General features: G+C 36.2%; 1 protein-coding gene across 1 annotated transcript in view; it reads right to left on the bottom strand.

The window, feature by feature from the left end:
• taf2 (TAF2 RNA polymerase II, TATA box binding protein (TBP)-associated factor) overlaps positions 1 to 14910 on the bottom strand; it is a 71281-nt gene that overhangs the window by 39166 nt on the left and 17205 nt on the right. The window contains exons 9-17 of the mRNA XM_051132395.1: positions 10214 to 10313; positions 10007 to 10092; positions 9769 to 9904; positions 9399 to 9553; positions 6259 to 6373; positions 5971 to 6080; positions 5744 to 5809; positions 2972 to 3224; positions 1225 to 1365 (exon numbers count right to left, since the gene is read on the bottom strand). Coding sequence (XP_050988352.1) covers positions 1225 to 1365; positions 2972 to 3224; positions 5744 to 5809; positions 5971 to 6080; positions 6259 to 6373; positions 9399 to 9553; positions 9769 to 9904; positions 10007 to 10092; positions 10214 to 10313 — 1162 coding nt within the window. The remainder of the gene's footprint in view (positions 1 to 1224; positions 1366 to 2971; positions 3225 to 5743; positions 5810 to 5970; positions 6081 to 6258; positions 6374 to 9398; positions 9554 to 9768; positions 9905 to 10006; positions 10093 to 10213; positions 10314 to 14910) is intronic.

The following is a 14910-nucleotide window of genomic DNA, read 5'->3' as shown; positions in this document are numbered from 1 at the left end:
AACACAATAATAGTAAAAGAACATATTAAAAAGGCCAAATTAACGCCTTTGACGTATTCTGCGTGTAAATGCACAGCAACGGCTCGCTGCCCTCCATCCGTGCTCACAAAACTACATAATTTGTAGCTTTTAAAGGCTTTTAAATAAAAACACTCCAGCGATACAACACAATAATAATAATAGAATAACATAATAAAAAGGTTAAAATGAGCACTCATAAATGCCTATGATCATTTTTCGTTGAACTTGCAGAGCAACGCGCTGCAGCTCGCTGTTCTATGTCCGTGCTGACTACTCTACAACATTTACAGCTGTTTTAAAGGCTTTTAAATGAAAACACTCCAGCGATAGAACACAATAATAATAGAAGAACATATTAAAAAGGGGAAAATGAGTTCTTATAAATGCCTGTGACATATTTTGTCTTAAACTTGCAAAGCAACGAGTCACGGGTCGCTGCGCTCTGTCCGTGCTGACTAATCTACATCATTTACAGCTGTTTTAAAGGCTTTTAAATGAAAACACTCCAGCGATAGAACATATTAAAAAGGGGAAAATTGCTGTTTTTTAGATTTTCTGTAATTAAATGTATTTATTGCTCTAACAAGAATCAATATTTCATGAAAACTATGCAATGTTAATATGATTCAGAGATAAAGGCAATAATGGTAATGTTGTCCGCTAGAGGGGGCCACAGGATAACTCATCCTTCAAGATCTCATTTCAAACACTATTTTTACCGTGTTTCATTTACATGGCAGAACTTTGAAATAGCAAACAGGGAAAACAATTACAAGCATATAAAAACAATAAAAATAATTATTTCACACCCAGCTAACCAAGTCTGTTGAACCTCTTGTCATAGCCTAGTCTGCTTTTTTTATTAGAAAATGAAATGGCAAGGGCGCATTTTCGCAGCGGGGCAGCTTGAGAACGCCGGACACACAAGTGCTCTGGCTCTTTTGCCCCAAGGCTGCCCGGGTTGGCTCTCCAAGCCAACATTAAAGTTTGTTTTCGAACTTTAGTTTCTAGTTTAACATTCAGACACTAAAGTACTGCCATTTACAGAAACTCTATAGAATCTTCGCTGGGTCGATATCTAGCATCTCTACTGCAGAAGAACTTCTTTGTCATACATATTTCCGACGTGAATGACTGGGTCCTGACTTAAGTTTCAACGGCTGTCCATGATACTTTCTGTTGAAGATAACAATTAAGTATTACCTTTTGCAGGAAGTAGCTCTGAAAATTGATGAAGTTGTTGGTCTTGACAATATTCGGGCAGCTTTTGCAGCAGAACATGCGTGTAAAAAGAGACTTCATGGCTGGGGGGCCAGTCCAGGTGTTCATCATGGAATTAGCAATCTAAAACAGGTCAAACTGTTAATCTCCAAAAAAACAAAAAACAAAAAACAAAAAAAAAAAACAAGCAACATAATTTTAAACAGTATGGAAACTCAACTGCTAATTCAACAATATAGTGCTATAGGTGATGTAGATGGTTAAAGGAAAAGTTCACTTCCAGAACAAATATTCACAGGTAATTTACTCACCCCCTTGTCATCCAAGATGTTCTTTTCTTCAGTCGTAAAGAAATTATGGTTTTTTGAGGAAAACATTTCAGGATTTCTCTCTATATAGTCAACTTCTATGGGGCCCGCGAGTTTGAACTTTCAAAATGCAGTTTAAATGCAGGCTCTAAATGATCTCAACTGAGGAAGAAGGGTCTAGAGAAACAAACGGTTATTCTCCCTACATTTGAGGTTAAAAAGTATATAAATTGTCCATTTTTTTATTTTTTTTTATTTTAGAAAATAACCTATCGTTTCAGTAGATAAGACCCTTCAATCTCGGAGACTTCGGATTAGAAGTCTTTGAAGCTGCATTTAAGCTGCATTTTGGAAGTTCAAACTTGCGGGCACCATAGAAGTCCATTATATGGAGAGAAATCCTGAAATGTTTTCCTCAAAAAGCATACTTTCTTTACAAATGAAGAACGACAGGCATGCACATCTTGAATGACAAGGGGGTACGTTTTCTGTAAATTTTTGTTCTGGAGGTGAACTTTTCCTTTAAGAGATTAATCAATCTTAACAATAACATAATTAGTCATGAGACCTTAACAATAGTGTCAAATTACCACATTGTCACACTTGCTTTGCTTTTAGAAAAATCTACTTCAATTACTGCCATGTTAAAATAATAAACATTTATTTCAAAAACAGAGGAAGAAGTTGTTTTACTTGTAGAAAATCTCACAATAAAAAAATCTCAATAGATATCTTACAAAAAAGTATAATATGCTACACTTTTTTTTTTACACTTCCTGTCACATGTTTTTCTGATAATTTAGGCTTACATCACTTGCTAGCTGTAGTCTGTGTTTTGCAATACAATAACCTGCACTTGAGACAACGCAGACTGAAATTAACACACATTTAAAACTGAAGACACAGGCAGCTTGCAAGCACAAGCCTGGAGAAATAGGTGTTGTTTATCATTTACCATAAATGAGGAATATACACAATAATCCAAAGGTTTGGGGTAGATAAGATTTTTTTGTTTTTTTTTGCTCTATTGCCTAGTAATGCTCAGTAAGGCTGCACTAATTTAATAATAAGAAAATTAAAACAGCAAAACTGTGAAATATAACTAAAAAGTAAAAATCTGTATTTTAAAATACATTAAAACGTAATACATTCCTGTAATGACAAAGCTGAAATTTGGCAGCAATTACTATTACTTGTCCATTAGCATCATATGATCCTTCAGAAAACTTTGTAATATGCTGATAAGGTGCTGAGTGAGCAGTGCTTATTCTTATCACAGTTGAAATGGTTGTGCTGCTTAATATTTTTGTGGAAGCCCTGAGTTTATTATTCATTACTGAGTTACATTATTGTCTTGTAACAATTAGAATTTACCTAAATACGCTACACATTTACTTAGTATGTAGGGTAGCACGTTGTACCTTAGCCAGACAGAAGCAGGCCTGCATGCGGACTTTATAAAAACACTGATCTTGTTCTAAAATATCAGTGAGCGCAAGTCTTGAGGCTGGTGTGGGAAATTTTTCTAGCGCTGAGATAGCCTCCTCCTGAGCCACCACATCCCTCTCAAACCGCAACTGGTACTGCCACATGAAATCAGCCTGTTCAAACTCCACCTTCCGTAGGATGGACATGTCCGGATCAATTCGGATCCACAGCAGAGGAGAGTCAGCACTGTGACACCACAACAGAAGAAAAGGGGAAAATGAGAAAAAGTTAATTGTGCCTGTATATTAAAATAAAACTAGCTCTCCATGATTTTGACTAGAGAGACTCTGAAGGACCTTCCTATAGCCAAGACAGATCATGGGTTTTAAAGTCTGACTAAGGATATTATTGAAAAATCTGATCTCTCTAGCTCCCTGTGGATGCACTGCTTGTTCTGACCTCTGAGACAACAACACTAGTTACCTAACATCTCTATCACAAGCTTCTGCACTGCTTTCACTTAAAAGGGGTTATCATCCATTTTCAACAAGTTGATATGATTCTTTAGGGTCTTACTGAAAAGTCTATAACAAACTTTGGTTACAATTTCCCAATGGTAGTGTAAAATAACACCCTTTTTGCCTTGTCAAAATTAGCTCTGCAGACATTAACCTGATTAGTTACTATTGCTTTAAATGCAAATGAGCTCTGCTCACCATGCCCCTCTCGTCTGTGGGGTGACGAGCCATGCTCTGAGAGACTTTTTGTTTACTTTAGCCGTAGAACTTGCTAACTAGCACATTATTAGGAAACGCGCAAACATAGATGCATTTAGTTAGATTGGGAGGGGCATTCCCTTCGCAAACAAACGTAATCCACTGTGTCTTCAGCGGCTCAGATGTCAGGAGTAAATGACAACTACTATGTTGATTATTACATCTAACAACAAAACACCTCTATCGCTAAAAAGCCATTCTTGTATATGTCCCTGCTCCGGCGTCGAAACAACGGCGGTCGGATTGGCGGTACAGCTTCTCAAGGCAGGTCTAAGGTAAGAAGGGCTGTGTCAATCAACGATTGTGGGAGTTGCCTGAGTGTTTTTTTTTTTTTTTTCTTCTTATCATTTTAGGGTGAGTGTGTACACACACTGCCAACACACATTTATGTTCAAACAACATGTAAAAGTGAATTTTGCATTTGATGACCCCTTTAAGTTTGGGCAATAAATCTTTTTATTTTATTTATTTATTTATTTATTTATTTTTCTCAGAAAGTTTGACTGATTCACAATTTCAAATTTTATTTATTTATTTATTTATTTTTGTAACCAGTGCTTAATTTGTAAATTACGAGGTCCCAGAACAAAGCAGGGTGATGGATCTGGCTTGTGATTAGAGCAGGGAGAGTATTTGCAGAATCACATTGGTGGACCAGCTTAAGTAAAATGAAAACTGTCATGTAAAAGCCAGGAAACCTGGAAAAGTCATGAAATTTTAAAACTGCAATTTCAAGGCCTGGAAAATTTTCGGAAAAAGTCATGGACATTTATTTCAGAAATCTCAGGATAACAGAATGATGTTTACTCAGGTCCTGAATTTCGGTGGAGGATTGTGTGTATATTGCGTAGTTTTACTCATTCCCACAGCTTTCCTGAGTTTAAAATTTGTGCAAACATTTAATCAATATATCATGTAGGTTAGATAAGTAAATAAATCTACACAAACGATCAGATTAAATCAATCATTTGAAAACAGCACGAGGCAGTGATTTTCAATGTTGGTCCTGGGCAAATTTAAATAGAACAATTAAATGCAGAAATTATAATAACAGAAATAACAAAAAAAAACTCTGTTTGGCAACAAATAAAAGGGTTTAATTTTTATTTCATTAAAAACAAATAAATGTTTAATGCCTGTATTTGATTATCTGTTACGGTCAAAGTTTTGTTGTTGTTGTTATTTGTGGGTTTTGTGTACTTTTTCTTTGTATTAATTTGGGTTATTCTCTTCCCCCGAGGTTGAGCTCCGCCCTTACACACCTGCGGCTTGTTTAGTTGGGACGTTCTGGGCTGAAAAGGAGGCGGAAGTTGAGGTTGTGTGCGTGGCTCTCTCTTGGGTTCCAGCACAGTCACCCTTAAGCTCTGTTCTGAGCATGATTCGCACTTATCGTGAAGCTCTATGTATTCTGCCGTTGATGTGGAGCTGCCTTCAGCGAGCTTCGTGCGAGTCTTGTTGCCAATCCAGTCTCCGCCAAGCTGTGTTCGTTTTGAGGTTTCTTTTTGTGTGTTGTTGATGTGTGTATATTTGTTTGAATTTATCTTTTTTTCCCCGATGTAATTCTTTATTATGTTTGTTGTCTGTGGTTGAAAATGACGCGTGAGCTGTTCCGACCATTAATAAATGGTTGAATTGATTTCCGGTCTCACATGCCCTTTTTATGTTATTGAATCCCCTCTCTAACGAGCATTTTAAAAACAGGTTTCGTAACAATCAGAAAAATTAAAACACAAAAGAATTTCTAAAAAAATAAAAAAATTAAAAAGATTGTAGGGCCATATTGTTTAAAATGTTGAAACTCCGATTTTTTTACTTATTTTTTCACTGAAACAAATGTTTTTGTACCGTACTGTACCGTTGGCATGCAGTGTTAATCTTAAATATACCTGCTCAAATGTACCTGTAATTCCTAACTGTTGCGCAGTTAAACATTGGAACATGCATTGATCTGTATGAGATAAAATCATAAAATATAAAAAAATAGCTTACTCCATGGCTGACAAGTCCATGTCAACTTCCTCTCCATTCATCAGAGGGATTTTCTTCTTCTTGTTTCTGGCAGAGAGAGAACAAATAAGGATACAAAATAAATAAATAAAATAAAATAATTACCTAAATCATGCCAAGTGCTGGACAAGAATTTTAAGTGCAACACTATTAACAGAAAGCACTGATTAGATTCAGGCAGGAAATTATTCTGAAAGCAGGTGTCCTACCTTCTGCTTTTGGAGTGGCAGGGAATGTCATGTTTGAGACTGTTCTCCTCTATCTGTAATGTGTGGTTAAATGACCCATCCAGTTCCTGCACTGTCACTTTAATAGGGCCCTGACAAAAACAAAAGCATGTGTAAGTTTTCAATATACAGATAATCATTGTCGGACCACTGAGACGACCAGTTTACCATTTTCACTACTTCACTATCCGTATGAAACCTTTTCCGTTTATTCATCTATATATTCTCTCATGCAATTTTACGTCTGATTTTTTCACTGCGGTCACTCACCACATATTTCTGTGTGCCAGATGATGTGTAGTCCTGACGGATCTCTAGTTCCAAAACATTTCTTTTCCTGTTGAAGGCAAAACTTCCAAAAAATTTTACCACCCCACTCTGGTCTCTGAGGTTGAGTCAAAGGTAATAATATATTATACAACTACAATGTGCTTGAGCTCAAACTTCGCAATAGTTAAGCACAACTTAAATTTTGGTAACACTTCAGTTTAAGGACCAATTCTCACTTTTAACTAAATGCTAAATAACTTGCATATTACTAGCATACTGGCTGCTGAGACCTCAATATATTGTAAGGAGCAACAGGTATTAATTTTCTGTACCTTAAAATGAATTTTTATCCTCAAACACAGGCAGTCACTGACTTGAATTTTATGAAGCAACAAGGATCACAGTTTCAGCTAAAAACTTCCTTACTGTTATACAGGACCTCATGGATTTAAAAAAAAAGACATGTCATGACCCCTCTAATCGTAATACCACTGTACTGTAATAATTACCACAATAACTATGAATCAACAATATTAACAATAAATAAATAAAGTAAGTAAGTAAATATCAGGACCCCAGAACAAGGGGTTTCTTTTTCCAATAATGACTGGCTGCTTACAGTGTAATTATACTGCAATAGTTAGGGCTGGGTATTGTTAAAAAAGAAAAAAAAAATAATAATAATTCAATACCGATACCAATACCAATACGATATTAATTTTAACAAGATTACATTGTCTCAAAAAAAAAAAAAGAGTGTTTTTTTTTGTTTTTTGTTTTTTAGCTTGTTGATATTTTTACAGGCTCGAATACGCATCACCTGAGCCACTGCACAAAGTAACAAAAAGGCACAAAGGAACAAAACATGCCCAATACAATAAATCAGTGCAAATAGTTTTAATAAAGTTGTAATAGTTTTTAGTTTCCACATCTTTTAGGCTTCGTTTACACTAGTGCGTGTTTGTTTTAAAACACATGGCTCAGACAGAACAACTATTTCTATTAATTTACTGATGAGCATTAGCTGTAAAAAAAAAAAATATATATATATATATAGATGAAATGGAGCTAATAAACACACAATACGATTTGTATGTGATTTTCATGAGATTCTGCCTATTTTCATATTAATACAGGGTGTTTAGATTTAAAAAAAAAAAAAAAAGGAAAGCAAATGGCGTACTACGAAACCTCTAAATACGAGATGGGGGAAAGATTTTATCGCAATTATATCTTTGGGTAATTATAATGTACATAAACTGTGGGCATCAGGGAGCCATTATTAATATGCGGGGCATTAAAAACGCTTTTAAATGCGCGTTTGCGTTGTACTTTCACTTTCGAGATTCGCAATCACACGGAGCAGCAGTAGGCCTACTTAACACATATGTGACCCTGGACCACAAAACCAGTCTTAAGTCGCTGGGGTTTATTTGTAGCAATAGCCAAAAATACATTGTATGGGTCAAAATTATTGATTTTTGTTTTATGGCAAAAATCATTAGGAAATTAAGTAAAGATCATGTTCCATTAAGATATTTTGTAAAATTCCTACTGTAAATGTATGAAAACTTAATTTTTGATTAGTAATATACATTGTTAAGAATATTATTTGAAGAACTTTAAAGGTGATTTTCTCAATATTTAGATTTTTTTGCACCCTTAGATTCCTGATATTTAAATAGATGTATCTCGGCCAAATATTGTCCTATCCTAACAAACTATACATCAATGAAAAGCTTCTTTATTCAGCTTTCATATGATGTATACATCTCAATTTTGAAAAAAATGATCCTTATGACTGGTTTTGTGATCCAGGGTCACATATATCACAAGATTAGATGTTTGTCAGTGGTGCTCAGTATCTTCAAATCTTTCGCCATCATCCTATCAGTCACCCCTCCTTACTCTGTTTATGTAGTAAGTAAAATATATATTATGTACTCTAAGGTAACAGGCAATTGCTAGCATGTGGCTAATCATGTCCTTTTAGTGCCTCCGTAGAATGCATTGATCGTTTTCCGTGCCTTTCTGAATACAGATTCACTATTGGGCACATCCCTACTACCCATCATAACAAAAGATCAAAAACGAATATAATATTTTTCCAAACACTTGCCCTTGCTGAAAGTAGAGCACAATGTATTTGGGGTTTTTTTTCTTTTATTGCTGTTTTATTCCGATAACATCATGCTATTACTAATATTATATTACCTAGAAAATCAGTTTTTGAAATTAATGTATCCATGCAAATCATTAGAAGACTGAATCGTGATTTATAAGTGAACTGATTTTTTTTTCCAGACTTTTCAGACTGGTCAGCGTATGACATCAAAGTATTGTAAGAACTATAGATAGCAGACTGCTTCATATGCTTTCGGATCGCTCTCACTGTGCTTTGATGTCAAACACCGATCAATCTGCAAAGCCCCGCTTCAAGTCGAACACATGTAGTGCTGCATGCTTAATAACAAAAGATCAAAAACGAATATAATATTTTTCTAAACACTCACCCTTGCTGAAAGTAGAGCAGGATGTATTTGTTTTCTGTTTTTTTCTTCCATTGCTGTTTTGCTCCAATAACATCATGCTATTACTAATATTATATTACCTAGAAAATTTAATTTTGACATTAATGAATCCATGCAAATCATAAGACTGAATCGTGATTTATAAGTGAATTGATTTTTTTTCAGACTTTTCAGACTGGTCAGCGTATGACATCAAAGTATTGTAAGAACTATAGAGAGCAGACTGCTTCATATGCTTTCGGATCGCTCTCGCTCTGCTTTGATGTCAAACACTGATCAATCTGTAAAGCCCCGCTTCAAGTCAAACACATGTAGTGCTGCATGTTTATTGGCTCACTGACATTGCTGAAATTAACCCCTTAGGTTTTCGAAGTTTGCTACCGAACGACAATACATTTTTCGATACTCGATAGTACCGAGACAATTCGGTCAGTGCCTAAAAAGTATCAATCTCAATACCCAGCCTTAGCAATAACACAGTTTTGCCTTAAGTATTAAAAAATATTTGCTTGCAGAATGCAGCAACTGACCAATACCACAAAAACAGAGCAACAAAACAAACCAAAAATAATATATATGTGTACTCCACATAGTACATTTGAAGGATACACCCACTGCTTGATAAGGGGTCCAATGTCCTTTCCTGACACGTTGGAAATGGATTTGAGAAATCCAGACGTGGACACCAACATCTGGCTCCACATGTGAGACTGATATTTCTGGGATGAGGCTGTGCTGGCCAGACTCAAGAGCTTGTTAAACACCTGATGAGAGATTTGATTGACCTTAGGCTGAGATAACAGTATCTGATCAGATTACAATTAGCCACAAGGACATCAAAAATGTGTATGTCTCAATGTGTGTTGGTGGTCCATAATTGAAGTTTTAAGGGGAACTTGAACCACTACAAACATCATCTAAAAAAATCATGAAATATACTACGTTCTGTCTTAAATGAGGTATGTTGTAGTTCATATACCTGCAACATGAACTCCATGCTAATTCTGTTTTCAATGAGCCTCATGACCAGGTGGGCTTTGCATTGGAACATCTTGTAATATTCCCACGACAATGTGTGGGGGTGTCTGATGGAAAAGTGCAGGTGGGGTGTTGGACTGAAAGGAAAACAGACATATTATCTTCCTCTAAACATCGCCTTTTGTATGAGTTCGGATAAGTGTGGATAAATTATAAGCAGTGATAGAGGTGAGGTTTACTTGTCTTTTTCTTTCCCTCCAGAGAAAGTAGGATGTAGCAAGACTCCACCCATCTTTAGCTCATATTCCACAATCTTGTCCAGTTCCTGTAGGTTAGAAGAAAAAGAGAAAAAAGTTCAGCAAGTAGACTTTTGAGGACATAAACATATCCACTTGGTCATGTGACAAAAGCATTGGCTCTCCTTTGTCAATCACTTTACTCTATACCTCCTTAATCCAGTGACGATACTCATTGACGCCAAAGGTTTTCTTTAGGTAGAGGCCATAAATATATCCAGAAATTCCCTTCAAAACCCACTCATCGGACCTGCAATTAAAAAAATACAAGATATACACAGCTGAATGAATCTTTTATGCTTATATATAAAAGTCCACTGGTATATCTTTAGCACTAACTAATTTATTCATAATAAAATAGCACATTCCCCACTCTGGCCTTTTGCCCCCCTTAGTTACTGTCGCTTACTCGGACAAACAAACAGAGTTGCTAACTGTCCTACAACGGCAGCTGTCAGAGTGAACGCCTTGTCCCAAGATGTTTCTGGTACATTTTGGACACAGAAGGATCATAATGCAAGTAGAGCTTGAATATGCCATGGAGGGACATATAAAAGATATTAAAATAAATATGTGAAAATACAGATCACAATGCAAACGGGGGAAGCCTCATGTTATGGTCGCCACGATCACAATGACAACATCCCCGATCAACACTGCTCATGTGTAAGATTGAATTAATTTACATTTAACCAGGTTAATATAGAGAGGCACTGAAATGTAGAACTTAATTTGTGTTTTTGACCTACTGTACATGACGTGCAAAAAGTTTGCTATTTAGATTTGTACATTAGCATGGACTCACTAACTTTAATGTTAGGTAGTTTTAGCCAGAGATACCTTGCTGAAGCACAAGATGATATTAATGTTCTGCTTGAGCAGATGAAAATGGTACCTTAATGAGAGTATGATAATCAGAAAATTAATGTTTTCGTCTTCATTGGGTTTGGGGTTGAATGCTTAGGGACATTTTACTCTGTTTTAGCTGGGTTTAGGAAATGAAATAAAATATATTCCTTTGCTTATCCTCTTAGGCTACACTGGAATCAGTGTTACAAGTATCCCAGACACATTGTTTTTCCATTTTTGTAGCATAAACAGCATCAAAACGATGAAAGCTTCAGATCTTCCAATGTTTGTCTATGGCAGGGGTGCCCAAACTCGGTCCTGCAGGGTTGGTGTCATGCAGAGTTTAGCTCCAACTTGCTTCAACACACCTGCCAAGAAGTTTCAAGTATACCTAGTGAGAGCTTGATTAGCTGGTTCAGGTGTGTTTAATTGGGGTTGGAGCTGAATTCTGCAGGACACCGGCCCTCCAGGACCTAGTTTGGGCACCCCTGGTCTATGGCGTAGAAACCTAAAGATGTTTCGAGTTCCATTCCCTATGAAACTGATACTCAATATCCATTGTCTCATCTGCATTCGAGGGGAGGGGCTTAAGTTATAAAATCATCCAAAATACAAACAGCAAACAGCAGGCTTCTTTACAGGCATCACATAACCCAAACTGCTATAACATCACCCTACTGCACAAATTTAATAAACACAGATGCCACTTCTTGTATTTAATGTTTTTAAAGTCTGATCTCACAATCTGGCCATGCAAAGACATGAGCAAGTATGTTTGAATAAATTTCACTGCAGGGGTCCAAATTAAAACAATAAATACCGTTTTGCCACTGACAGATATAGCATAAGCAATCGCTTTAGCGCCTCAGTTCAAGCAGCACGTGAATGTGACAGTACATTTACCTCAGAATAACTATTCAGCGTCCATAAGGTTAGCCAGCTAGTACAATAACTATAAAGAGGAGCATTTTGCTAAATTGATGCGCTATATTGCATATTCATATTTTTTAGGGGTGTGACGAGACCCTTATCCCACGAGACTGGGTTCACGAGAACGAGACGAGACAAGATTTTTAAATTTTTTTTTTTTTTAAGAAATCCTCAGTGATGAAATATATAGGGAAAATAGTCTTTTATTCAACTGAAAAAGACAAAATGCAAAAAAATGAAGGTGCATTTTGAACTTTATGAAATTAAACTTCAATTTTAATGAATAATATGGAGTAATAAACAACATTTAAACAAGAGCTTCATGATTCTGAATAAATTGAGAATCCTAGTTGTTTTTAATAAATTGGAGACCATGATTCTCTCACGATTCTGGAGAAAAAAACGATTAGAAAAATAAACAAAATAATTTATTAGTGGTTTTAACAAACTGTTCATTGGCTAAGTCTTTGCTAAAAACATATATTCATTTAAACAAAATAAATAATAAAAAAAACATTCAATGAAGGAGTCAGTGTCTCACTTCATTAAGACTTGTTTGACACTTGAAATCTCCCCAATGAATGATTCAATGACATACTTTTTTTAAACGGGCAGTTGTCGCCACCTCCTGGCGGAAGAGGTTAAGCGTTACAATACATACACGTGTTAAAATACTTTCGTTTTGATCGTTACTGTAGACAATAAGTGTTTATACCCAAACTATAAACTTTTATCCCAGTACTTCTATTATTTAAATGTCTGTAAGACAGAAATAATGATTATAATGTGGTTGAAAACACCGTTTGCGTTGCTCTTTCTGCTTTCACATTTACCCCGACCTTCTGATTCATTAACATGTCAGCGACAAAACGTGCTTCTCACGCTCCACTGACATGATGTGAAACAGTCCTAATAGACATAGATAAATCCTTGTCATTCAGGAATAAGATCGCGTGGGTGTTTGAATCGACACCTCGATATTTTAAGGATTAATAGTGCAGCTCTAATGTAAACACTGCAAAATGTTTTGCAAAGATAGTCACGAGATCTCGCGAGATCCAACTGGATCTCGTCCCACCCCTAATATTTTTACTTAAATCTGTTGTCTACATGATCAGAAAGAATCCAAGGCTACAGATAAAATTCAACGCCTGTGTAATAAACCATTCTTTGTGACTTTATATAGTTCTAAAGTTGGAAAAGACATTTACTTCCCACTTTAAGTGAATCTTAAATCCCAGGACATCTACAATATGGATTAAAATTCTGATGGGAGACATAAACACATGACAGTATGGTGTTTAAAATAATAATAATAATAATAATAATAATAATAATAATAATAACAACAACAACAAACACAATTAAAAAAAAAAAAAAAAATTAAAAAAAAAATAGTTTTTGTTTCTTATAGCAGTCAGTTTTTTTTTTTTTGTCTGGAGCCCTTCACTGGCTCAAGCTCAAAACAACAATTAAATAAAGTCTGCTATAGAAGCCTACACATCTGATTTTGATTTCAGACACTGAAAATACACAAGGGGGTCTATTGTAAGAAGCAATCAAAGCTTTAAACAAAGCACAACAGCATCTGACCAAATGGACATCACATTCTCGTGGCACGGACACACACACACACACACACGTTTGTTTTTGTGAATTGTGGGGACTTTCCATAGACTTCTATAGATTTTATACTGACCAAACGATATTGTCTATCCCCTAACCCAACCCTAACCCTAAACCTAGCCCTCACAGAAAACATGTTTGCATCGTTACACTTTCAGATCATTTACTATTTTTAATAATTTTTTAACATTGTGGGGACTGCAGGCCGGTCCCCACAACATTTGGTCCCATTTGGGACATTTGGTCCCCACAATGTAGCAAAAACAAGTACACACACACACACACACACACACACACACACAAAAGGAGTACTCAGAAAGCCAGCAGAAAGGGGAGAAATGGTCTTTATGATGCACAACAGAAAAGCAGACAAAGATCTGTCAAGTTTAATTAGTAATGAAAGGACACATAAGAAGTCCGCAGTGAACATTGCCAGGCCAAAGCCACAATCATACCCACATTCATTTTACTTAACGTGTGCTTAACGTCATAACATGTATCTTAAGAAAAGGAAAGGTGATATCTGGCTAAAAAAGACTTTGTGATAATCATACTGGCTTCATGGGTAATTTACACATTGACCCAGAAACACATTTTTTATTTTAAAACAAGCACAGTCTGTCATATGACTTCTGTCATACAAGTGATTTTTTGAAGCAATAGTACATGTTTTACAGGTTCAAGTGTTACAGAGGGGGGGCACTGCTGAGGTTCGCATGGAACAGACGTGTTTCATCGAGCTCCTCCACGCTAAGTTTTCAAATTAGTAAAATTAGCTGTTGTCTTTATTTTTTACTTTGTATGCCTGTGTTGTGAACTTTTACTTCACTTGTATCTATCACTTGGCCTATATTTTGATACGCGAAAATGCCTCTAAAACCAGCGAAAGCCTCGAAAAGCTCTGGTCAGTTATCGCCTAGCTGCAACGTAGCTAAACCTACTGCTAGTCAAGCAACCACTGACAATGATGTCCCACTGGTTTGGGGAAAAATATCAAACAAGATTCTTTCAACTATAAACAAAAGATTCTACAAATCTGAGGAAGACTTTCGATCTCTACAGACGTCGGTACAGGAATTTGCAGATAGAGTAGAGACTGCTGAATGTCAGGCACGGGATCATGATAGCCGATTATGCTCTACCGAAGCAGCTGTGACTGATCTGCAGAAGACAAATAAAGCCCTTAAAGCGAAGGTCAATGACCTAGAAGGGCGATTGCGTAACAGTATTAAAATAATTGGCATCCCTGAGGGAGAGGGATAGAAAGGGAGACCAACTGAATTTGTTGCATCACTGATCCCAAAACTACTCAACGAATCTCACTTCCAAGGACAGTTGGTAATTGACCGTGCTCACAGCACTCTTAAACCAAGGCCGCCGGATGGAGAGAGGCCCCGCACGAGTCATTGCACGAGTGCATTTCTTTCAAGAAAAGGAATTAA

This window comes from Labeo rohita, chromosome 16 (genome assembly GCF_022985175.1).
Source record: "Labeo rohita strain BAU-BD-2019 chromosome 16, IGBB_LRoh.1.0, whole genome shotgun sequence".
NCBI classification, from domain to species: Eukaryota; Metazoa; Chordata; class Actinopteri; order Cypriniformes; family Cyprinidae; genus Labeo; species Labeo rohita.
This window is presented reverse-complemented; position numbering and strand designations above follow the sequence as displayed.